Raw genomic sequence first — 26,438 nt, 5'->3', positions numbered from 1 at the left:
AGAAATATTTCAGTACAATATAGTCGAGAACGACACGTTACGAGGACCACATCTAGTATTCTTACTCCAAACCGAACCGCCATATCCCAAGAATATTGCATGGCGATCCTCGCCAGTATGCAGTGAAAGCGAGTTTCGATACGGTTAAATTTTCTGATTCACGCGTTGGAGATGCCCAAGTAAAAAAAAAAAAAAAGTGGTCGAGTTTTGTTCCGGAAGTTATAGTTTCAGAAATTGTGCAATGAAAAACGTCCTTGTTGGTTGCAAAGCGAAAAAGCACGCTTCGAACAGTGTTCTGGAAGAGACCACGTAATACGTGAATCGTAGAGTGAAAAAAAAAAAAAAAAAAAATTACAATGGGATGGTTTAGTGCGGATGAAATCATCGCACCGGCCGCATCAAATAGCGTCATTGAACAGAACCATACCGCACAAACAATTGCACTGTGCGTGATAGCAGCGTTGGCTGTAGGATACATTGTAGTGCGGATAGTAGCAAAACTGCACCGCCAACAGACAGAAAGTGTCGCCCAAAGAGCTATTAGTATGGCAAATTTGCCAAACGTGTAAGAAACTACCAAATGTTGTGATTCAAAATAAAAACAATTAAAACAATAAACAATTGCTTTAAAAAACAAACGTATAAAAAAAAAAAGTGTAGTGCTGTCCCAAGTAGCTTCCACGTTGCATTCGTACATCGACATACATTCTACGGATAAAAGTGCTGATTCAGTTGTACAACTGGAAATGATTTCAATCAACCAGACGATGACTGCGAGAGAAAATTTCGTTCGATGATTCCAGCTTCGGATGGATGGAAAATTTCACACTAGCGAGATATGGGAAATTTCGGCTGCTGCGGGGAAAAAATGTCAAATGTGATGACCATAGAACATCTCAAATATAACCAGAGAAATAATTGGGAAGTATCCATTAGTAAAAAAAGAAGAATATAAATTACTTTACAAAAAAAAAAAAAAAAATTTTGTTTTAGGCACTATCACTGGAATGGAAGAATTTTTCAAAGCAGGAGATGCGTTAGGGAAATTACATGCTAATTTAAAAAAAAAACATGCCAATTATAAACCAGGCACTAAGGTAAGGAAAATAAAGGAAATCCAAACCATATTAGAAGAGCTAAAAAGGGCCGTAAACAAATGTAAAGCAATAGAGACTAAAGCCCAATTTAAAAGAAGATATCTACAACTGAAGTCTGTTGCTAGGCAGTGCTATAAGCTGCTTGGCTCAGTACCTGCTAACCTAGACGACACCTTAGCCCCTGAAGGCACTAAAGGGGGTGAGGGTGGAAATTCGAAAATACAAGATAACGAAGAAGACTCAGAGGAATCAAACGACGACGAGGAAGTTCTTCAAGAAGAATTTTCAGACTTCGAAGAAGAAGAACGCTACGAAATGGCGACCAAACTAGACCTTAGCTTGGCCATGAAGGTAGTCGACAGATATAATGGCGAACCATCGAAACTGTCCATATTTATTGAAACCGTCGAATTGCTGGAGGAATACTCCAACGGAGTTCCACCAGCAGACGTCCTGAAATTTTTAAAAACAAGACTAGTAGGCGCAGCCCACGGGGCAATCGATAATGCCCGAACAACCGCCGAGGCGTTTGAAGCACTGAAAAGAAAATTTTCGGTGAAGATTACACCGAGAGCGGTGGAAAAGGAGATGGCATTGAAAAAACAACATTCTAAACAAATCGCAGAGTTCGGCGCGGACATAGAAAACCTGTCCGCTAAATTGGCAGCCGCACACGTTTCAATGGGAACTTTCCCAAGTGAGGCGGCAGCCCTAAATATTGTCGAACCTGTAGCGGTTCAGGCATTTGTCGAGGGATTGAAAGATCCCTCAACACAATTTTTCGTAAAAGCACGGAATCCGACATCGCTAAATAAAGCGATATCGGATGCGTTGGAGTGCCAAAGTACTCCAAAAACTGAAAATAGTTTAGAAAATATGATGGCACTATGGTGCACATCAGGAAGAACGCCCTATAGGGGCAACGATCGAAATAATTGGAGAAGCCGAGGAAGCTCTAGAGGTCGTGGTGGTTACCGAGGAAACACTAGGTACCGTGGTAGGGGTACACAACACAATAACAACTATGGTTATAACAATAACCACCAAACCAACCAAACCTACCGAGGAAATAACAGTCGCGGGAGGAACAACGGACATGTGGCACATATGGCCGAACCTCAGCAACGACAACAACAGCAACAACAAACACAACAACAGCAACAACAACAACCTGTAGAAGAGGCACATTTAATCGATCTTTTTCGTTAATTTTAGTGCGAAGAAGGCTCTCAGAGCAAAATTTAAATTATTTGGCAGAGTAATAGAACTCATAATTGACAGTGGAGCATCTTGTTGTATTCTGGACAAAAGATGTCTTCCCGAATTTATCAATATCAATAATTCACACACATTAGAGATCAGTGGTGTAAACGGAGTAACCCGTACTCTGGGATCCGTTGACACTTTTGTGGGGTACAAGTCTGTGGAATATCCCATTAAATTTAATATTATAGAGAGCTTGCCGGATGCAGTTAACGGCTTGATTGGCACAGATTTTTTGAGAGAATTTGGAGCCATTGTTGATTTTGTGGGTATGGAGATGAGATTGCAACAACCAAAAACTGAAACATGCTACATTATACCGGCTCGTACTGAGGTGGTAAGGTACGTTGATACCGGTGTGACGGGTACTTGTGTGGTACTACAACAAGAAATAATGCCACATGTTTTCATAGCAAATTCAATATCAGTTCCAAAAGAAGGGAAATTACCCGTAAGAATTATTAATATAGCAAATAAGGAAATTTGCATTGAAACAAAAAATATTGAAACAAAGGATCTAAGGGATTACAATGTGGTAGGAAAAATTAAACTGCCAAAATACGATACTAATAGAGCAAGTAAACTTTTAAATGAGTTGAACTTGAAACATTTGACAAAACAAGATCAGGCAGAGATGCAGAGGCTATGCTTAAAATACGCTGATGTGTTTTGCTTGAAAGACGATAAATTAACAGTAACGGATAAGTACACATCCAGTATTAAAATAAAGGATGGCACAACTCCAATATTTTCTAAACAATATCGCCTTCCCCTGGCGCAAAAAAGGGAAATAAATGACCAGATTGATAGGATGATGTCAGATGGAGTCATTGAAAAGACTAGTTCCGAATGGAATAGCCCAATTTTACTAGTGCCAAAAAAGTCGGCGAATGACAAAAAGAAATGGAGGTTGGTTGTTGATTATCGGAAACTTAACAATGTTCTTGAGAACGATACATTTCCACTCCCAAATATAGAGGAGGTCATAGACTCATTGGCAGGAGCGAAGTACTTTTCGCATTTAGACTTGTCCCAAGGGTACTACCAATGCAATTTGAAGCAAGAGGATAGGCCACTAACAGCTTTCTCGACGTCGTCTGGACAATATCAGATGACAAGGCTTCCAATGGGACTAAAAATAAGCCCAGCATCATTTTCAAGACTAATGACCATAGCGATGGCAGGTCTTAATGGAGAGAAGTGTTTAGTATATTTGGATGATCTCATCATATTTGGTAGAAATCTAGAAGAGCATAACAAAAATCTCTCGAACGTTTTCCGAAGATTGCGAGAGGTAAATTTAAAACTAAACCCCGAAAAATGCAATTTTTTGCAAGAAAATTTAGTATACCTGGGACATTACATATCTGCTGAAGGCATCAGGCCTGATCCTGCTAAAATCGAAGCAGTGAAAAAATGGCCGATCCCTTCCACTGCGGATGAAGTCAAGCGATTCGTTGCTTTCGCAAATTACTATCGGAAGCACATAAAAGACTTTGCTAGGCTTTGCACACCGTTAAACAAGTTGACCAGAAAGGGTGTAAAGTTTGAATGGAGTAGCGAATGCCACAACTCATTCGAGAATTTAAAACAATGTTTTATAAATCCACCAGTACTGGATTACCCGGATCTAACGGAGACCAACAAATTCAACTTACATACGGATGCGTCTGGATATGCGATTGGTGCTGTGCTATCTAATAGCAACGGCAAACCGGTTGCATATGCCAGCAAGACTCTGAATAAAGCCGAATCAAATTACAGTACGATAGAAAAGGAGTTATTGGCTATGGTGTGGGCTATCAAGCATTTTCGACCATACCTGTATGGAAGAAGATTTGAAGTCTACAGTGACCATAGACCATTAGTTTACCTTTTTACTTTAGCTGACCCCTCCAGCAGATTAACAAAATTCAGGTTAGCTTTAGAAGAATATGATTTTGAAGTAACTTTCAGGAAAGGAAGCGAGAATGTGATAGCGGACGCGTTGTCACGCATTTCGATTCAAGACCTGAAAACACTTCATGGAAAAACTGTTCTAGTCGTTACCAGAGCTTCGAAACTTAAAGGCGAAAAAGCGAATGACGATAGGACTGATCAACCTTCGTCTAAACAAGACAAATACGTTAAAATGGTAATGAAAGATAACATAAAAAGCATGCAAATCTCCACAGATGTAATTGAAATTCCCCTCAAAAGGACACAAATTGACCTACGGGCAATGTTGTCGAAGGTGGCGGAATATTCAAAAATTAATAATATAAAATATATAATCATCAAAAATAATAAGGAGACATATGACGTCATTAAAAAATATGAAGAACTACAGATATATGGTCGACCATCATCAGTAAAAACATTACCAATTTTAATAAAAATCGGAGAGCAAATAGAAGAAGTAACAGACGAAAGGTCAAAGCTTTTAATACTAAACGACTACCATATATTACCGACAGCGGGACATGCGGGTATTAGACGCACACTTGCAACTATAAGCAAAAGATATTTTTGGAAAAACATGAAATGCGATGTAGAGAATTTCATTAAAAAATGCAAGCAATGCCAGATATCAAAAGTTGGAAGATGCGGAAAAACTCCAATGATCATTACGACAACAGCAAGCACAGCATTTGAAAAAATCTACGTAGATTTGGTTGGTCCTTTGATACCTACCAATGGATACGAATATATACTAACAACGCAATGCGAGTTAACAAAATTTATAACCGCAACACCGATACCTAACAAGTCAACAGAGACAGTAGCTAAAGCATTCGTGGAGCATGTTATTTTAAAATATGGTGTTCCACAACGAATTGCGTCGGATAGAGGAACAGAGTTTATGTCGAGTTTGTTTACATCCATTGCCAAATTATTGAATATTCAAAAACTAAATTCTACAGCTTACCATCATGAAACTATAGGTTCTTTGGAGAACACACACAAATGTTTAGGAAACTTTTTACGCATCTATTGTAACGAAAAATTATTTTCTTGGGTACATTGGATACCATTTTACACATTCGCATATAACAATACCGTTCACACTAACACTGGATACACACCTTTTTATTTAGTATTCGGAAAAAATAGTAACATGCCTTCAAATTTAACAAATGATAATCCAGTGCCTATTTATGACATAGACAACTATAGCAAGCAATTGACGTTAAAGTTACAAGTATGCCATCAAGAAATAAGAGAAAACCTTCTTTCTAGCAAGATGAAAAGAACAATGAAAAATAACTTAAACATTGTACCAAAATGTTATAACAAAGATGACTTAGTCCTAATTAAAAATGAAATAGGTAAAAAATTGGACAATAAATTTATAGGTCCATACAGAGTAGTAGAGGACATAGACTCAAATATAAGGGTAGAGATCAATGGTAAAGAGGATATAATACATAAAAATAGAATAAAAAGTTATAAGGAATGAAAATAATAATACATATAATTTGAAACAATAGGACGTGTGGTGGACGATTGTTTCATAATGAGTTCTTTCAAATTACATGGGAATAATACGCATTATATAAATCCTAGTTCATATTTCCTTGTTTAGTTTAAAAATTCTTAACTATAGATAACAATTTTTAAAAAAATGTAAATAGGGCGTGTGGTGGACGCTCATGATTGAAATGGTTCAGCGCGACGCGGATCGGTTATGCTGTATAAGCGTAAACGGACTGTACCGCGTCGAACGGTGACAATTATACGCTGACACAGCGCATAGCGTAAAACGTACGACACATAGCATAGGAAGAAATATTTCAGTACAATATAGTCGAGAACGACACGTTACGAGGACCACATCTAGTATTCTTACTCCAAACCGAACCGCCATATCCCAAGAATATTGCACAGTGATTAATGCTGAACGCCGACAACAAAATGTTCGCTATAGTCTGCCTTCGTTCGCCAATATAAGAGTTTTGCTCTGTATGAGATGAGAAAATGCTGCGATGAAAAAAAAATCTGCTGACAATGTATTCAAAACAATGGAGCTGTACTGTAACGATGTAGAATGTTGTACATACAGCGAAGAGGAAAGCGGATCACTTTGAAGCTCAACTTTCCTCTTCTAGAAGAGTGCATCGTGTTTGTAATCCGCCGGAGAAGTAAATAACCTAGTCAAAGGAGAGGATAATAAATGAGACCGATAACGCGAGCTTAGCCATTGTTCGAATGCGCTATAAATGATGTTTAACTTCTAGGTACGGCTACCAGTGGAGTAGTGAGGAGACTGAAAATGCAATTGACTGACCGACCGCACTCGTCATGTGTTGCTACTACTATTTGTTGTACATCGTTTGCCTCTACGATGTCGGTGTACGTAAACCGTTTGTTCGTAGCAACAAATTAGAAGAAAGTTTGTTTTGCATTAACGAATGATCGTTTGCATTAATCTCAGCTGACGTCGAGAACTTTATTGCTTAGTGGGTTTAACAAGCCCAGTGTGATTCGGTTAGCACAATTCAATGTCGTTATTATATTAGAGAGTTCGCATACAGTGGACCCCCGTTCGTTTGAACGCAAACTAACGGGGTTGCTTTTTAATTTGAACAACTGGTCACCCTAAATGTGCTGAAACTCGTATGAACTGGCCGCCCTGCTCTTTGTTATTGTGTTGATGGTTTGATTTAGTTGGTAGTTGCAAGCAGCGAATATTTCATTCTCCGATCAGATTTCTGTCATAATCGTTGGAAAAACGTAATGTGAAACAGGTTAAACAGGCTTGGTCAGTACAACAAATCGTGTTGATGTGCACTGTGTGCATAAGCAAATGATGTCATTTTGACAATGACATTTAAACCATTTTAAATTTGCACGTCGTGCAAATCAATGGGATTCAAATTAAAAGTGTTCATATTAAAAGCGGGCAAACGAACGGGGGTCCACGGTACTCCTCGGCAATAGGGTTCTGCAAGTGATGCTCGGGTCGAAAGTATCGTCCCCATTCACCAATATATGTGGTGTACCCCAAGTCAATAATTTGCGACCACTTTTGTTTATTTTATTCTTTAAGGACGCTGGCTGCTCTCGGCATTGGTTGCCAACTGGCAAATGTTGATGATTTTAAGATTTATTTGACAATTTGACGTTTCGTTGCATCAAGGTGTGCCGTCGTCTTCAAATACTTTTGTACACATTTGTTAATTTTAAATTGAACTGCAAATTAATTGATGCAAATTGAATTGAATCGTATTTCACTACATAACTGATGATCAGGTTTTGATAAGGGTTGATTATGTAAACGATTCTGGTGTCACTCGTGACCTGAAACTGGCATTTGATCGTCATCGTGCAATGATAATTTGTTTAATCTAGATTCCTCGCCAGCTTTATTGGAATCTTCGGATCGAATTAGTACGTACAATTTATACGACTGGCTCTGTGCAATCTCCCCTGGCGTGACCCAAATAATCTACTGCCGTATTTTGATTGCTATTGTTTGCTTGGATGAGAAACATTGGAGCTTCGTTGTAAAATACACCAAGATCTATTTGTGGCAAAACTGCCAAATGCCGAGCTTCACTCCCCGAGATTACTGGCGCTATTGAATTTCCGAGCGTCACAAAGAACTCTGCGTCCATCTTTACAGTTAAGCAACCGCTTTCTCCGCACTGAGTTGGAGTGTAATAAACTTGCATCGTGTGTTAGGATATTTAGCCGCGTTTAGCAACAATTTATGTTTGCTGATTATGATCTTTTATGATTCCAATTTTATTGTGCATATATTCCGATGGAAAGTAATCCGAAGGATTGAGATCCGGTGATGAAATAGGCCTTTCTTGTGACAATTTGAAATGGGGTAAATTTTGACGACACCACACTTGTGTGTTCTTTCGACTGATGCGAAGGAACAGAATCCTGTTGGAAAGTCGTAGTTTTCGTCTAGTACCAATTCCATGGCATGAATCAGCAAATGGTTCATAAAAATATAGGTCATAGATTTAACGTGAAATTCTATCCCAAAACCAGTACTTTCGACACATTTCGAAACTCCTAGGCAGAAACTTTTCTGAACTGGACTGAACAATAGCTTACATATACACGATTATTAAATCAACAAAATCCTCAATTATAATCGCACGGTGATTCAAACAACGGAAATAAAAAACATTTTTTAAAAGTGCCTATTTCACAGTCGTTATGCCGGTGCAGCTTCCTATACTTCTAATCACAATAGCTCGATTCCGTTAATCCGTAGCACAATCTGCTTTCTGTATACTTTGACCTTCAAATCATATCTAATCATAATCCTAGTTCGCGATTGGGACACACTGGATAATTTGTGGGTGTTGATCGCCCGGATTCCGGGTAATTCACGTTTAATATCGTTTTATCCTTACATTTTCATGGTATAGTTGAGAAGTCTCTTGTTGACGCCGATGCGATGTGATGGAGCTGTCCTCTGTTTCTAAACCTTACAATATACGCGAATAAGTACCTATTTCACCAAATCCACGGCCATCTTTTATCACATAATTAAACAATCATTAATCACATATTTTACAACTTTTTGCCATATATTTATTTAAACTAGAATCAAGTAAAAACGGCTCCTAATTGTGTCCCGTAACACTGGAATGTGTCATCATTAGTTTTCGTTTTATGTCCATAATTGCAACGGCATAAAAACAAAGAATCTTTCGAAACACACTGCATTTTTCAATTGATTACACTTTCAACTAGACACATTGGAATAAAACCAACTTCACAAACAATAACCATTGATGAAAAACACAGACATTTTTTAGTACATACTTAAAACAAAGATCGTTTATTGCTTAATGTGCCATTAAGCACATTATCTTTTATTAGCGATTGGGAAATTCACCGTTTGAATATATTTGCACCGAATATTAGCAAACCATTCATTCATAACATCGACGATGAACGAATGGTTCAATTCGGCTTTGAGCAAACATACATTCACAATGCATAATGCACATCATCGTTAAATATACGTATATCGCATAAATCGTAAAATGTGCCAAAGAAAACTTTTTGCTTTTTTTTCAAAAACCGCTCACTTCACCACCGACTTTGGGCCTTTTAATAGGTTACATTCAGTGTTCGCCATTGGATTTTTTAACGAATATTGAAGTTTTGTTCATCATAAAATGTTTAACGATGTCCCTTTACTGCTGGGTATTTGCTGCAATTTAATGTACGCTGACTGCCGCCGCTTACACGAATTGCTCGATTTACTATTTGCACCATTTACGCAAACTGTACCGGCTCCTTGTGAGCGTTGCCAAATGCGAAATGGTATTGAGTTACGCAAAGTGGACCGAATTAGTGACCTTGGCGTCTCGCTGGACACGAAACTGATATTTAACGTACATCGTGAACTAATCATCTCTAAAGCATCTCGGCAGCTTGGATTTATCTATAAGATTGGACGAAATTTGGAGGATTTCCACTGTCTTCAATCACTGTATTGCGCCCTGATTCGCCCCATATCGAAGAATTGACCTTGTGCATCACAGTTATTGGTTAATTTTTGAACTACAGTGGACTGTGGTAGAAGAAGACTCCACAACCTACTTTAGTAAGCGTGCGACGTACTTAAAACTCCACCAACACTGGCGGGTTGGGTTATTTTTAGACTGGACGACGAAACTGTACAGACACTTGCTACTTACAAGGCACTGCACGTAACGTTATTCGGCCGTCAGTGTATTAGCCGCGATCTTCAACAGTGTTCGGGGTAAGGCTCTGTACCTAAAAAAAAATATTTCACCTGAGTGATACAGAGGGACTCGATTTTTTAATTTTGACACATCAAAGATCGGTTCAAAATCGGTTGAGAATTGATTCTAATACGTTGATGATTATCAATGGAGAAGACGAACTAGTGAGATTCACAAAAAATCGAAAAAATTTAAATCAACTATTAACAATGTCATTTGAATTTGAAGTCCCAGGAGAAAAGTAATTTCATAATTTTTTATACTATGTAATAAAATTAGCTCAGCCATAGAGTTATGGCAATCTCATTTTTTATTTCTGATTGATTTGAATTATGTAGTTCATATTCGGCTAGAAACATGCCAAGCGAATTAGTTTCGCTTATCTCAGCGTGTGACTGTACATCCGGTCGGATGCGAAAACGACACGCGTGCCCTTCTGAACTTTTTTGTCATAATCTTTACCAGAAATAGAGCAATCGTCGGTATTGTACCGAAATCAGACGGAAGAACAACAATGTAAATCGCAAAAACTAATGAAAGAACCGTATTCAACCGTATTCAAGTCCTGGCTCGTGCGATCTTATCAATAACGGTATGAAACCGAAAACAAAACAAAAACATCTGCCATCCAAATCCAAATCAGTTGCCTTACAGCAAACACGTTCAAGTCCCTGCTGTATGTAATGTATGCTGCAGCAGGATTGATCATCTGCTTTGAAATGTGTGTGGCTTTACGAGGGGGATTCGAGCATAAAGCACACCAGGCAATTAGCGTAGACATTCTCCGTCGTAATTTCACATCATGTCGCGCCCTCTGTAAAGTGTAGCCACATCTTAGATGGTTTGAATGCCCTTCACCGTTGTCGAGAGCTAAAATCGACGACATCCGGCGAGCAGGTCTGCACTCCGGAGGGGGTTCCTTAACCTATGTAGTTCAACACAAACAAGCGGAAAATGTGCTCCTTTCAATCTAGGTGTTCTTCGGCTCAATTTGCTAGAACTCAATTGAAAATATTTTCTAATCATTTTTAAATTTAGGTGTATGTATCGGTTTCGTCTACCGTGGTACAGACAGCACTTGTACGTGACTAATGGCGTGACTGGAAATAGTCAGTCAGTCAGTGCCCGGTTCAGCAGTAGATGATTCAAATGTGGCTATTCAAACGCTGACTTTGTCGTGAATAAATTATACTCAAGTGTTTGATCATCGTCGAGTTTGTGAATTGATGATCATCACCTTCGACATCAGCGTTTTGTCCGGTGCTTCAGTGGCTCGAATGAGTCATTTTCGGTGGATGATGTCAGATGAGATTGTTTTTGGTTTGCTACTGGAGCGTAGTAAATTTAATATACTGAACCATTTTACATCACTAGGTACATTCATTATCTGTATTCATACAAGATGAAAACATGTTGCCTCAGCCTCCTGATTAGAGTATCACAGTAATCGTTTCAGATAACCAATTTGAAACGCAACAAATACGAGGATTTGTCGTTTGAAACTCTGTCATATCTCTATAACCTTGTGAATACTTCACACCCCTTCACGCTCGAAACTAAATCGATGCTACATTTTTATTTCAGCTCATAAACATAGAAGCAACCAACAGTTCAGTAAAGATATACATACTTACAGTGAAATCTGTAGATCGAAAATATCCATACTAAAACAAAGTGAAAGAAAATCACGCCAAAACAACGTGCTCGGATTAAACCCTTTTGTTTGTTGCTCTTTACGAGCAGAGAAAACATGGATATCTACATAAATATACAGGGGAAAACTGGATGTCATATATCCAGCCGCCGAACGGTCGAATCGTGTAACGACGAACCATAACAAAAAAAAAAGAGTTCAATTCAGATCACGTTTTGTCATTTGAAAATCACTGTTTATTGCGCCCTTCGCCGAGGAGAATGTGTAAATCTGTTGCACATTTCTAATGTGTTCGCCTGATGCCGACTATAAACAGTTTAAACAACAATTGACATCTAGGAATTAGACTGCTTACAGGAAAGATCTATATAGTGGATAATTCTTCCGTCTTGGTCATATAAACAGATCTTATTCTATTTTCACAATAGTAATGAACTGGAGAACCTAAAATCAGTAGAAACCGGTGACTCATTTTGTTGGATTGTGTCACTATTCGCTGTTTTTTTTCTAACGGGATTCTCACTCACGGTTTATCGCGTGTCAATGAGCCGTCTATCCTTTTGTATGTTCCTGTGCCGCGTCACGAAAAATGTTGAGTGATACAAAGGACCGCCAGCGAAAGCTGACCATCACCCAAATAACGATGGTGGTATTTAATCGATATGATTCTATGTGGAGCAATGCGTCAAAGCTGAGCTGAGTGGTTTGTTTTCAACTGCAAATTAAAATGAGTTATTGTTGAGTATACTTTTTGTGACAAAACAAATGTATTAATCAAAACCATGGAAATCATACTGACAATCAAATATTTGGACGCTAATAGAAAATTCTGCATTATTTTCCGTTTATTAAATTTACCTTTAGTTATTGATCTTGATTATAGGGACTTTAATTGTTTGTTATTTTCAAAACATGAATGCTTGGAATTATGATAATGATAAGTTTGGTTAATTATATTCACTGTATTAAGATGTAATTCGCATAATAACAATCACTAAGAAGAGTTACATGCTCATCTATTTGAATTACATCAGTATGCAACCTTACGAGATATACCGTGTTTATGCTATGCTATAAAAAACGTCTGTAATAGATTTATTACGTTATAAATCAAATTTTGTTCACCTATCATCAACTTGAAACAAAAGTTGATAAGTATGTATATCGATAACTCTCCTATAACTTCTATATGGTATTCAGAATTGAGACCACCTTTGAATATGAATACGGGATGCCGATATACGTATAAATTGAACATAGTTAGTTAATATATGTAAATTCAATGAAGCCCTATAAAATTTGCATTTTACTATCACAGGAAACAGGTTGATATCTTCTACCGGACAAAATCAAGTCCGACCAACTGGCCAGGGACCACTAATTTGATTGCTAATCTCCTCTTAATTATTCCATTGTGTTGACTGTATGTTTTTTTTTGCTTCAGTTACGATTGAGTTCTCACTTCTGCTCTGTATTCTTATTTTATTTCCAGGCTTCTATGGATTTACCACCGGATAAAGCGAAACTGTTGAAAAACTACGACAACGAAAAGAAATGGGATATAATTTGCGATCAGGTGAGTTTAATATGGTTTGATGATCGTTGATTTGCCGCCCGAGGTATATAGCGAAAAGTTATATGTCTTCTGTCTGTCTCGGCTTCCCTGGGTGTTACTCCATAAGCCGCGCACCAGGTGGAAATAAGCCATAAATATTTATGCGAGGCGTCCATCCGCTATCTGTCAGTCTCCGAAATCGAGAGCAAATTCACATAACTAACGAATGGTAATCGATAATCGGTTTAAGTCGTTGACCAGCGGCTCGGCTTCGATCTGTCAGTTAGTGGAGATTTGAAGTTGGGCCGGCATTTTTTGTACGATAAACCATGCTACAAGTCTCATTCTGTTCTGTAATATGTAGGTATTTTATTGTGTTATATCATGCCCTTTTGTTTTTCTATACACCTAGTTAGAGCGCTGGAAAGTATTCTGCACCATACTTTACGATTTGCTGATTGTTGTTAGTAAAAATACAAATTCGTTCAAACGCATCAAACGTTGACAAAGAAGCCACAGGAGAATAATGTTTGAAGCAATCACAAAACTAGTGCGATTTTTCCTTTCTTCTTCATGCTCGAGAACGCACGTTTGTGATTCATGAGAAATTGAAACTGGCAAAAGCATAATAGCAGTGCATGTTACAAACCCATGACCACTGTCGTAATGGAACAGCTATTGCTGTATTGTTTGTAGCCACCTATTACAATCATTTCGGTGAACGGTGAACCATCCTATGCTTGCTCAACCAACGTTTCTGAGAATTGCTTCAAAACTAACTGTTTCAAGCCGGTAACATTACAGTTTTTTCATATATCTCAATTCTCGATCTCTAATCTGATAAACTCGCTCAAGCATGTATACAGAAGCAGAATAAGCAAACATGATCGATTTATGTCCGCGATTAAAGGTTATCACAATGTATTTGTTAATACTGTATCAAAGAGCACCGGGACAACTTTGAATACTTAGTTGCAAGTTAGCAATCATTGGTACTGTTGATGATGTTATATATTTTGACATCGTCGGTGTAAAACAGGCGACATCCAGATGGCAGTATGACAGAAAGCTCGTTGTCAAATAGCGAAAAAAGGGTCCAATATTACTTCCTCTACTTCAGAACTTCAGAACCTTCAGTATCTACTTCAGAACGAGAAGTTCCGACCTTTACGCAGAGTGATCCGTTTGTCAAATAGGATCTAAACCAGACGATTAAGGAACTGTAGACTCCCAGTTTCTCTAGCTTGTTCAACAGAATTTCGTGATTCACTCGGTCAAAATGCTGCCTTAAGATCAGTGTAGACAGCATCAACTTGTCCATCGCTGTCCAATGTGCGAATGTGTGATTCGAAATTCGGTAAAATTGGTCGCAACATACCGCTAGGATATAACCCATGTTGAGCAGTTGAAATCTAGTTCTTACATGAGCACAACAGCGCCTAATTGATGATCTACGATTCCTGCCCGTCACGGATAATTAAGATCGTCATCAGGGATATGGACGCCCAGGTCGCCAGGAAAGAAGCAATGTATAGACCGGTGATTGGGTTCCTTAGCCTGCACACCGACGATAACGGTAAGCGATGCATCAACTTTGCAACTTCCCGCGGTCGAGCGAGCAGAAGCACTTTCTTTCTCTGCAAAGATATCCACGAAGTCACCTGGATCACCTGATCAACGAACCTTAAACCAAATCGACCATATTCTCATCGAGGACCGGTTTTTCTCGAACGCGGTGCTAGATCAGAAAACCTCGAGCGCACGAAATGATTGGTTTGAAGGAAAATGTCAACACGCAATGGAGAGGAAAAAAGAGCTTTGGAAAATTATCTAAGCATTTCTGCGAGGAAGAATTAGGCCTAGTATCGACGAGTGCGGAATTGACCACGATCCTGAGGAGGAAAAAGCGCCAGAAGGCGGACAGAGAACGTTGGGAGCTGGAACTACTATTCCGGGCTAATGACACGCGCAAGTTTTACGACAAGGTGAACCAAACTCGCAAGGGCTACACACCTAAACCTGACATGTGTAGGAAAGGGGGAGGCGATATAGTCACAAACGAGTGCGAGATGGTCGACTAGTGGAAGCAGTTCTTCGATGAGCATCTCAACGTGATATGACAGAAGGAGACGCAATGGAAGTTAACCCAGGGGTGCCTACAAACGACAACAGCCTGCAAGCTCCCAGTCTCTAAGAGATCCGGCCGAAAATCGATCAGCTGAAGAATAATAGAGCCGCCGGAGAGGACCGACTTCCGCCAGAACTCTACAAAAATGGCAAAAACCCACTAGCAATGGCACTTCATTGGATAGTTTGAAGGATTTGGGACGAGGAGAAACTACCTGAGGAGTGGGATGGAAGGAATGGTTTGTCCCATCTACAAAAATGGCGATCGGCCAGATTGCTGTAATTACCGAGGCATTACGCTGGTCAACGCCTCCTACAAGGTGCTCTCCTAGATTATTTTGTAACGTTGTCTATCCCCAATAGCATGAAAATTCGTAGGGCAGAATCAGATGGGCTTTATGGGGACCCGTTTTCACTTTCTGACAAATCCTCCAAAAATGTCACTGCAATGTGAACGCATCATATTATCGTGGATTGCAGGGCAGCATGCGATACAGTTAAACGCGAACAGCTATGACAGAGAATGCACGAATACGGTTTTCCGGAACTTACGCGGCTGATCAAAGCTACTCTGGAACGAGTGATGTGCTACGTGCGCGTTTCGGGGACACTCTCGAGTCGTTTCGAATCGTGCAGAAGATTGTGGCAAGAGGAAGGACTGTCCTGTATATTATTCAATAGTAGCCAACTCCTAGCCTTCGCAGACGACCTTGACATCATTACTCGAATCCTTGGGATGCCTCCACGCCAGACGGAGGTTACAAGGATTGGGTTACAAATCAATGCGTCGAAAACCAAATGATTGGTACGAAGAGGCTCCAGAGGAAGCAACGTTTGCCTCCCAAGGACAGTGATTATTGACGGCGATGAACTGGAAGTGAGACAGTAACTTTGTTTACGGAAGACTTACGTACACTTGCCGTATATAAACGAAAGGTGTTGCGAATTGTTTTTGGCGGAGTACAAATGGATAGCAGAGAGTGACGTAGGCGTCTGACCCACGAGTTGCATGCTCTATTCGGAGAGATTCCCATCGAACACCTGGCGCAAGGATGCCGGACGACTGTGCAGTGAAATTCGGTCTCTTTAAGAACCTCACCGGTATCAGGAATAGAGCGGCCCAACCTACATGATTCGATTAGATTGAAGCCTACTTGCGTGTGTCCAGATGTGCAACGAATTGGCGACGAGCAGCCCTGGACCGAGTACAGTGGAGAGGAATTCTTGATACGGCTAGAACCACCCCGGCTTTTGGTTGGGAGCACCCCGGCTTAGGAGTAAGTAAGGTGATGGTTTGACCAAGGTGGGTGGTGGGCATCGGGTACAAGTTCAATTATCACGTTCAAGATTATTTGTTGAAAATATTCTACGGCGTTGTCAACACATGATAGCACAGTTTAGTGTCTGCCAATCAAGGCGAGAGATAGCGGATCTGATCCTGTCACAATCGGTTCGTCGAAAGTCCAGTGTTCCAGCATTTTCGAAGCAATCCTTAAAAAAATCGTTGCTGGGAAATTCAATAGAACCTCCAAAGCAGGATGGTCTGCGTCAAGAGCAAACAAAGGCTCAATGGCTTCCGAAACGCGGCAGACGGGTGTTGCGGCTCCGTTAGACAAAACCAAATTAAGAAATCAAGCATTTCTGTTGGTTATGCCATTGACTTGCATCAACCCATGTAGGTCAAAGCCGTCGATAAGTGTAAAACTAGCGGTAGATAAATTCCTTAGGAAGTCGCCCTGAAATTTTCCGTCATTTGACAAAAACACCATTGAAGTTGAGGCTGATTATAGTCCCCAAAGTGCAGAGCATAATCAAGGAGTTCCAAGTTGGAGACAAAAGCACCGATAGAGTTCACATGCTTATGAATGCTGCTAATATCGTTAGGACTATCCGGGGATAAGTACCCACACTGACAGTTCGACGAGGCATAGCGCCACGGGCAGCAAAGTCATTGACGAACAGCGCACTGTATAAACATACATCAAACCATGTCTCGGTCAGCACTCACACTCACAGCCAGAAAGAATGGATATATCACTGACGAACTGACATGACACATAGAAAGAAATTCTTCAAAAACCATCGTCCTACACATTTTGCTAGTACACTAGCGCCATCTGTTATGCATATTGCGGAGTAGCTTGCTTTTGCAGGGTTTTATACTGCAGATTTTTTACATTTGCAGGGTTTTATGCTGTAGGTTTTTTACATTTGTATGGTTTTATACTGGAAACTCGAAGCAACACTCGAGCGCCGCGGTGTGGCCATGTTGCGAAACATGCTTTTTTGAAAAATGAGTGGTTTTTTATTGGACGATGGAATTATCGCGAGTGTCTCGTCTGTTTGTCTGTGGATATATCTTTGTCCGTAATTCTCGCACGTTTTGGTAGTAAAAGCGCATGGGGTGGTTATTCTTCATCATTGTTCTAGTTCCATTGTTCAATTCTGAGGTACCCGGTAGAAAGCAGCATCAGAGCGCGATAGGATCAGAGGTTCGACGACGAGGGATCGATATCGCTAGAGAAACCATTGCTACGGACGGAAAAAACTTCAGGAAGCAAAGATGAACTATCAGCCCTCATGAAACCCTCATCATCGATACCGAGCATAGCAACGGAACGCCGCGCATAGCAACAGGAACTGATTGTAGGATGGACGAAACAGCGATTTTCGACTGTGCCGGGCGGGTTGAGGCTTCATACTTTTGATGTGCGTTCCGATGATGGAGAAATAGAATCATGAGGCGAATTATAGCCCAATGGCGAGCGGATTATCGTTGGCCTGAAAGCGCGAGACGCATTAGCGGGGCATACGTAAAGACAAGATTTATACATGTCACGAGTTGAATGTCATTGCGTCCCAGTGTTCAGTACGACGACGGAACGTTGTCACTATTGCTTTCGGAATCCAGTTGAATATCCTGCAACAGCGATAAAAAGGCGAAGCGACTGATGGTATATTTCCTGGTACTGATTCTAACAGGCACGAATCAGGAAGCGAGCTATATTAAGCACCTTATACAAGCTATTTTCTTTCTACTTCATACCGCAACCCGTTGGAGTCTTGGAATGGCTTAACAGAAGAAAACCATCGAAGTTTGTTATCCAAAATTGTGCCACCTTCTAGACATTATCGCACTGCAATTAAGTGTAAAGCGCTGTGACTCCGCCTTCTGAGCTGACAAGCTCTATGGGCGATGAAAACGAGGTGTCGGCCAACCAAGCGCCTTCAAACTTTCGTCAAGAGAGAACAACGTCAGTGTTCATTACAGCCCGATGAAGATTTAATTAACGACGAAAATTTAATCGTCATAAACAGCAGCTTTGGAGCATTCCCTGTGATTTAGTTGTTTTCTGCCGCTTCCGAACAAATTTGGAATGGCATTGTGCTTATTCTACGTTCCGGAACAGTTGATTTTTCACACATTCATCAGGGCAAACACGAGTGTTTTTTGTTTTAAAACCCGATTGATGTTAATGTTGAATGCTAATGGAGAGCTAAATAAAAACTCCTCTGCTGGATGGTAAACGATTACCAAAAAACAATTTATCATCGTTTTTTCAGCGATCGTGATATACAAAATTAAGAAAATTCGGTACATGGCCACAATTATTAAATAAATTGGACCATCATAGTTAAAATTGTTAGATTTAATGGAGCTGAACACAAATATTATGGTGTCAATAATGATGTCAATTACCGGATGCCGTCTTGGATGTTATACATTGGCTCACAACAACAGCTTGCTTACAAGGTGCGCTATGTGTTGGCGTCTTTGAGGCGGGATAACTATTACTCATTGTGGATATAAATGCCATAAAAATTGATCGTTTTCGAACAACCGAGATACCTATGTGCCAACACTGAACACTAGGGTGGACCATATTTGTCGAACAGAATTTTATTTCAGCTAGTAAATTGCAGTGGTTGGATTCTGTGTTTCGATGTTTTTCACATGCGTGACGTTCACGTCAGAACTAAATTTACCCAGTTCGCCTTGAGCGTGATTTTGCCCATCGTCAACTACTGCGTTGTTGACATAATAAAATCTGCTCAGTTCAAAGATTAAAAGCCGAATCGAGATACATGAGATGCTGTTCAGTGGTGTAGAAATTGTTGAGCTGTTATGTTCTCTCAGCTTCGGGCCACTTTTCAAACAAGTTTAGACATTACTAAACCTTAAGAACAAGGAATTAAGTTACGTTTCAAATCAATCACACGCGTTTACCAAGTTTAACGTGTGAAGGCCGAAAATATTAAAGATAAAAAAAATCAAAAGACAAACTGGACGATCTACAGGTGTTTAAAAAATTATTACTTATCCATTAACATTTTCGGCTTTTAGACACGATCTATGGATCTACGGTGCCTTTGAAGCGTACATTGACCGGCACAGTTTCACGCCAGTGCTCATTGTAGCCGGAGCAGCATAACCGTGGCTATATGCACTGCCATTATTCAATCATTGACAATCGTTGAAAATTGACTCTTTTCCCCGTCCGCCCGCGACGCTTTGTGCAACGACAACGACGCCGACATTCGCACCGCGATGCAATGCGATACATTGCGACGAACTGCATTTATTCGACTCCGTGTGCACTTCGTTTGCAAAAAAAAAATTGTCTAGCAAATGAGTACAGTTTGATAGAATGTATCGTCATCATTTCAACTGACCAGACCAGCGCTGAAACTGACAGAAATGGTTGTCATTTATTGCTGGTCTGTGCGTGTTTTATCCATTAATGTAAATTCAACTAAAATTTATTATGAAAACTGTTCAATTTATTGAAACTCGTTTTATAGTGTAATATTATGACAGTAAATTCTGATCAACTAGATATGGAAATTAAGTTTCAGATTTGTAATTTTGTTACTCTATTTGTGGCTCGTTCGCAGTTGTGAAATATATTGATGATAACCAATCTGCAATTGTACCCCGATTATAATGTATGTGAAAATTTTTATTTCACTTCGTAGAGATTCCTGCATCTCATGTGAATATATTCTGTACCGTTATAATAATGGATATTTCAGGCAACACATGTTTGATTAACATTCAAATGTTTAAATTATTCCACCGCTTCACTATTTACTGACTACCCGGTCACGCCAATAGTGAATAAATAAATCCATTTGGTTGGTGAGCTTTAGCCTCCGAAGCCGTCAGTTCACTTGATGTGATGTGTTGTGGTACACAACATTCAAACAATACTGCTGCCTGTCTGCCGGCCTGCCTGTTGTATAGATAGTAACAGTGTCAGTGTGACGCGCGGTAAGAGATGGGTGAGAAAGCTAGAATAATGTCAATGTCACGTCAGCTATAAATGCTATTGCCATAAAAATACAGAATTACCTTGCAAACTGCCAACTTGCCCGTGCACGGCAAGCCAACACACGACCACGAGCACTCACACAGGCACCTAGTTTCCTGCTAGTGTTTTCCTCCGGGTTGGTCAAGCGATGCTGCTGTACCTTGTGCGTGCTGAGATTATTTTATGGATAGTGTCTTTTCATGTTTTGTTGTTTTTTTTTTGCATTTTTCAATTATTCACCTTCTTTACACATGAAGCACGTTTTAGCTGGTCGATAATAAAGTAGAAATAATAACAAATCAAATAAAACGAGATGATGTTCGTTTCCCAGGAGTGCTTCGCTTCATACAAAATAGGTATTCAATTTAGTCTTTTTACCACTATAACTACTTAAAACTCGTTTTGGGCGTTTAACTCAATGAATAATTTATTTTTTACTGCGTAAAGTTACCAAAACGGTCTTAAAAGCTTATGTTTGTATACCGTAAAACTACTACGTTGAGGCAACCATAACGTAGGTTGAAACTGTTCAACATCCTTTCGAATTGCACGTACTCATGTCCGAATTCTGTTTTGTTTGTTAATTTTGTTTTATTTTTTAAAAGTATAAATTATAAAATTATATTTTTATTATCTTGACTTAGTTTCATCATAATTTTGAATTTATATGATACCTTTTAACCATGATTTCTGAATTCAAATGGTTTTTATCGTGAATCTGTTTATCTAAAATTATTTCTGAGTGCTGCTTTAATTTTATTCAAATTGTGGTTTTGACTTTTGTTGCCCCAAAAACACTGTATTGTGACGCAAACTACTGGAGTGTGTCACATCATCTTAATTTGTATGGAAGAACCTGAAAATAGCAAGGATGTTTGTTTTGGTGCTTATTTTGTTTTATTATCATGTAAGAACGTCATTACGTTACACATTGAACAACAGGTTACAACTTCGGTACACATCGCCTTCAAGTTATCCAGCATAATTTTAATATTTTCCTCAAAAACTTATTTTTATTTTGCCAAATTTTAGTAAAAACTTTATTAACCCTTTTTTGTTTTACTGTTACTGACTTTTTCGCGGTCAAACGTAAATTCTATTTTGATTAAAGCAGAGGAGCGTTTGGTGCAAAAAATGTTAGACTGAATACTGGGAAAGTTTTGATCTGCGGCTAAAAATATTGGGTTAGTTTGTGTCAGTGGGACTCCACCCAGTGGGACTAATCGAGAAATTATGGGTTGGAGTCCCACTGCCACAAACTAACTCAATATTTTTAGCCGCAGATCGAAACTTTCCCAGTATTCAGTTTAACATTTTTCGCACCAAACGCTCCTCTGCTTTAATCAAATTTATTAACCCTCCCAGTAAGTGCCGTTGTTCTCACAGCAGCACAATTCCGAATGCATAATATGATGAGTATGAAGGTCGCTGTGTCTAATTTTATTTACGGTAGGACTATGCCAAATGCCGCAAGCGGGACTTGCTGTATGACTGATGCATTTGGATTTTTGCTGATGTTTGGTGAAATCCAGACTTATCCAGATATGTATGTAATTTCTGTTTACGTAGTCATTAAAAAGACCGTCATGAATCTCTTCGGAGCTCGGACAGCATCTTACAATTATTCCGAGTACCTTAAGGTGAAATTAGTCGCCATCGATTCTGCCAATTTCAAAAGCAGTTTTTTTGTTTGAAACAAAAATTCTGTTCATGAAAACATATTCGCTGTGTTCAGATAGGCAAAAAGAATGCAGTATTTGCATTTTATTAAACAGACTCCCGCTTTTGGGCCCAAAAACTGGTTCTGAAATTGGGCTTTCCGACGAAAAGTTAATGACTGCTAGATTGCTAGTTAAAGATGTCAGAAAATGTCTCTCTTCATCCCGAACAGTTATCACTCGGTTTTTATTGCAACCCGTGCTCCCCATTTGGCCTCACTAGCACTAACAACTTGGTGTGATTCCGCTGATGGACTGCATTAAAGCAGAAGCGTTAACCGTTTGGTTGAAATTTGGAGCGACATTTGTCTCTCAGGACATGGTTGCGTGCCAGTTGTATTGGCTCCGACATACATCTCGCATATAGAGCAGAAGGCGAAAATTGACATAATTTACTATGAACCGAAGACAGTGTTTGACCATATAAATCATCGAAGTCGAATAATTTTCTGGAAATTTTCCCGGCTCGGCTGGTATTACTCAAGCCGGCGAACACTATGTGTGCAAGTCAGTTGATTTCTTTCATCCCCGTTCACAAACAAATCGGGTGTACCACAAGGTAACAATATAGTCCCAGTGCTTTTTTGTTGTACCGTAATGACGTAGCTTTACTTTTGGGTGATGGATGTAAGTTGATGATACACGGACGATCTGAAATTCTATCTCGCTATTTAATCCATCGAAGCCTATCGTAATTAGCAAAGGCTACTGGACATTCTTAACAATTGGTATTGCAAGAAGCGGCTCATCGTTAGCTCGGCTAAGTGGCAGATCATGACATTTCATCGAACCGTTACCCCAGGATTGGTCGATTTTGATGGATAGGTTCAACGTTCAACGTTGTCCCCGATACCAAGCTATATTTTAATCTGAATCGTTCGACTGTCATTTCTAAAGTAGCCCGCCAGCTCGGTTTTATATCACAAATTGGACGGGTTTTCCATACTGTTTCCATAAGTTCAATGACTCTGTATTACTTCTTAGTTAGACCACCATTAGAAAACGCGTGTCTGATCTAGAGTGCTTATCAAGCCAAGCCATCAACATTGGGAATTGAACGAGTGCAGAAGAAACTCATTCACCTATCATTGCGTGATCTTCCCTGGCGCGATCCTGAGATATATCCTGAACGGTGTCGCCTTATCGGTCTTATTGATACTTCAGAATGGCAAAGCAAAATTCATATTTGTTGCTAAACTGTTGAATGGAGAAATCGATTCACCAAACTTTCTTTCGTTGCCTAGCTTTCGTGCTCTTCAACGTTCTCTCCCTCCATTTCGCTAGATTACTACACACTTAAAAAAGCACCGAATTCGATAAAATTTTATCGAAATCTCGAAAATTTTACAATTGATGAAGGGACGGTAGGAGAAAGTAATGAAAATGTTTTAGAGTGGTGGTGAAAGAGCGAAAAGGTGAGAGGGGGGGGGGGGGGGGTTATTAGAAGCTACGCTTAACAAGTAGTCGTTGTGACTCCTACCTTTTGTCCAATGCTGGAAGTTGCATGGATAGAACCAAGCTATAACCTGAGATTATAACCGGATTCGAACCCACAACCCCCGCCAGGGCATGTGGCTCGTTGGTACTGATGTACTTTTGAGCCATAGAGGCGTTGGACTTTTTTGTTTTTTTTTGTGCCAAACATCGAGTCTGTCATTTTGTATTGATTTTTTGTCATTTTGTTTCCATTACTGATATTAAGCCATTTTGGTATCTTTTGTACCAGGTATACAAATATGAAAGCGAAATTCGCTAATAGATGGCTTTAACTGATATCCTCTTGGAAAATCCCAGTGCTTTTAGTGGTTGGCGACTTTTTGTAGCCGTAGCTATTTTGTATCGTAGCATTTCTGTGCCATTTTGGTGTGTGGTTGATCCTACCAGTAATATACGCTTCTGTCGCAAAAACGAAGTTATTCATGTTGAACAGATTTAATGTAAAACCGTATAAGACACATTCCAGCGTTACGGGACACAATTAGCACCCATTGCTACCGTGTAAATTGCCTCCTATTTCGCCAATTTCTTGAACAATACGTTGTAAAAAAATTGTTTAAAAAGTACTTTATATTCCACTAGAATGCTAGGGATGTGATGAAACAGAAACCGATCTGCATAGTAGGGATAGTGTCCCGTAACGCTGGAATGGGTCATAAGGCTCATTTTTATATTTTTTTTTTGTATTTTCTACAATTGTGTTATATTATTATCTCTTTTTGTGTTATTTTTGTATCGGTTTCGGTGCCATTCTTGTGTTATTTTTGGTACTATTTTTGTGTCCTTTTCATATCAATTCATAGTCGTTTTTGTACCATTTTGTGTTATTGTTGTGCCATTTTTTGCACCATTTTCGTATTGTTTCCGTATTATATTTGTACTAGATGAATATGAAACCAGAATTAGCTTTAACATTCATCTTTTTGGAAAATCGCAGTGCTTTGAGCGGTTCGCAAAATCAACGTGAGAGACGGAGAGCGTGGAAAGCTTTCGAAAAGTTCGGGGACAGTAAACTGCAAGCACTTTTGGGCGAATTTGACACTCATACACAACTACAACATGCGGATTAGTTGCATGTGACTCAAGAAGCCATCTCCATGCGTTTTGAAGACCATAGAAAAGATTCAGAAGATCGGAAAATGGATCTTGAAAAGGCAGTAAGAAAATCGAAAAATAACATGAAATGCTGCTCACCAGGTATTTTTGTACCTCTCTCCATCGAACTGGTGAAAAAAGGGTATTTATTTCGAGATTTTCCTTAGCATCAAAGGTATTTAAATAAAATATTGAATAGTTACAGTCGCGGCATAAAAAACTTTGATATCCAGTTTAACTGGAAAGAACTAGATGTGTGTAACGTGTAGTGAAGTTTTCATATTTTTAATGGAAGGTCCTGGACTCGATTATAAAAATTTCGGTTGCGTATAGTGAAATTTGAAGTCAATACTTGATGTAATTTTTTCGCAATTTTTAGTGAAGTTTTTTTTAAATCTACTTGAGTTACAACAGTACTTTCGTAATTTTCGTACTCCGTCTTGATTCCATGATTAATTACATTCATCTTGATAAAACCGGATCGGTATCATATTTCATTTTAATTACCTAGGTTTGCCCAACACATATAGCTTTAAAGAGTACAAAAAAGTCACAAATATCAATCATTCAGAAGATGTTATGTTTTACTTTAACCACTTCAGTGCAACCGTCTCGACCGGCCGACCGGTAACGGTACAACTAAACCGATGGCGTTCACTAAAAGGATGTCTTGGCAGCGGTTTCTTCCCATTTCGCTGCTTGCGTTGTTTCGATGCCAAATGGCTATGTTTGTTCAGTCATCGAGGATGTTGACTCACTGCGTGCAGTTCCCAACCTCAGCTCAGCAGTCCTTCTTGTTTTTCAACTCGCTTGTAGTCTACTGCTGTTGCTGCTGCTGCTGCGACCGGCAGCTTCATTCATAATTCCGACCAGACGACGACGACGACGACGACGGCGGCGGCGAACTATACATAAGTTGAGTGCTGTATACTGCTTGAAAAAGTTGGCAAAAAGTCGTTGCTTTTTTACTGCAGAACTCCCTTTTATAGGAACAGATTTTATTTTTAGCAGCTTTGATGTATGCCTGTCTGCTCTGGGGTCTTGATTTGTCATATAGTTGTGCAACGAGCAAACTGGAAAAGTACTGTAGAGATCATAACGTGTCATTCTCTGTGCCAAACTCGGGTATGATAATAGCACGTATATACGTTATTAAGCATGAGCCGCACGGTTGAAGAATTTGGCGGTACGTCATCGCACTAAATCTTGTTATAATTTATGCGCGCTAGGGTGGTAGTCTTTGTCAGGTGAAAAGAACTGATACTGAGATTCATTGGTATTTCGAGTTTGAGCAGTCTTATTGAAATTTCCAATGTGGGTGTTTCGTATCGATCAACATAAATATCGGACAGCGTTAAATCTGGTGAATGTGGCGGGTGGCGTAAAATCTTCCATCAACAATTTTTAGTCTTTTTTG

At 39.4% G+C, this 26,438-nt stretch overlaps 1 protein-coding gene across 7 annotated transcripts in view; it reads left to right on the top strand.

Annotated features, from left to right (window-relative positions):
• The window catches only part of LOC128733852 (formin-like protein), a 110,018-nt gene that overhangs the window by 65,288 nt on the left and 18,292 nt on the right, over positions 1 to 26,438 (top strand). For all 7 annotated transcript variants that reach the window (XM_053827684.1, XM_053827682.1, XM_053827678.1 and 4 more), the window contains one exon: positions 13,210 to 13,293. In XM_053827684.1, coding sequence (XP_053683659.1) covers positions 13,210 to 13,293 — 84 coding nt within the window. The remainder of the gene's footprint in view (positions 1 to 13,209; positions 13,294 to 26,438) is intronic.

The sequence above is a fragment of the Sabethes cyaneus genome, chromosome 2, assembly GCF_943734655.1.
Source record: "Sabethes cyaneus chromosome 2, idSabCyanKW18_F2, whole genome shotgun sequence".
In the NCBI taxonomy this organism is placed as follows: domain Eukaryota; kingdom Metazoa; phylum Arthropoda; class Insecta; order Diptera; family Culicidae; genus Sabethes; species Sabethes cyaneus.
Note: the sequence above shows the minus strand (reverse complement) of the source record. Positions and strands in the feature narration are given on the sequence as shown.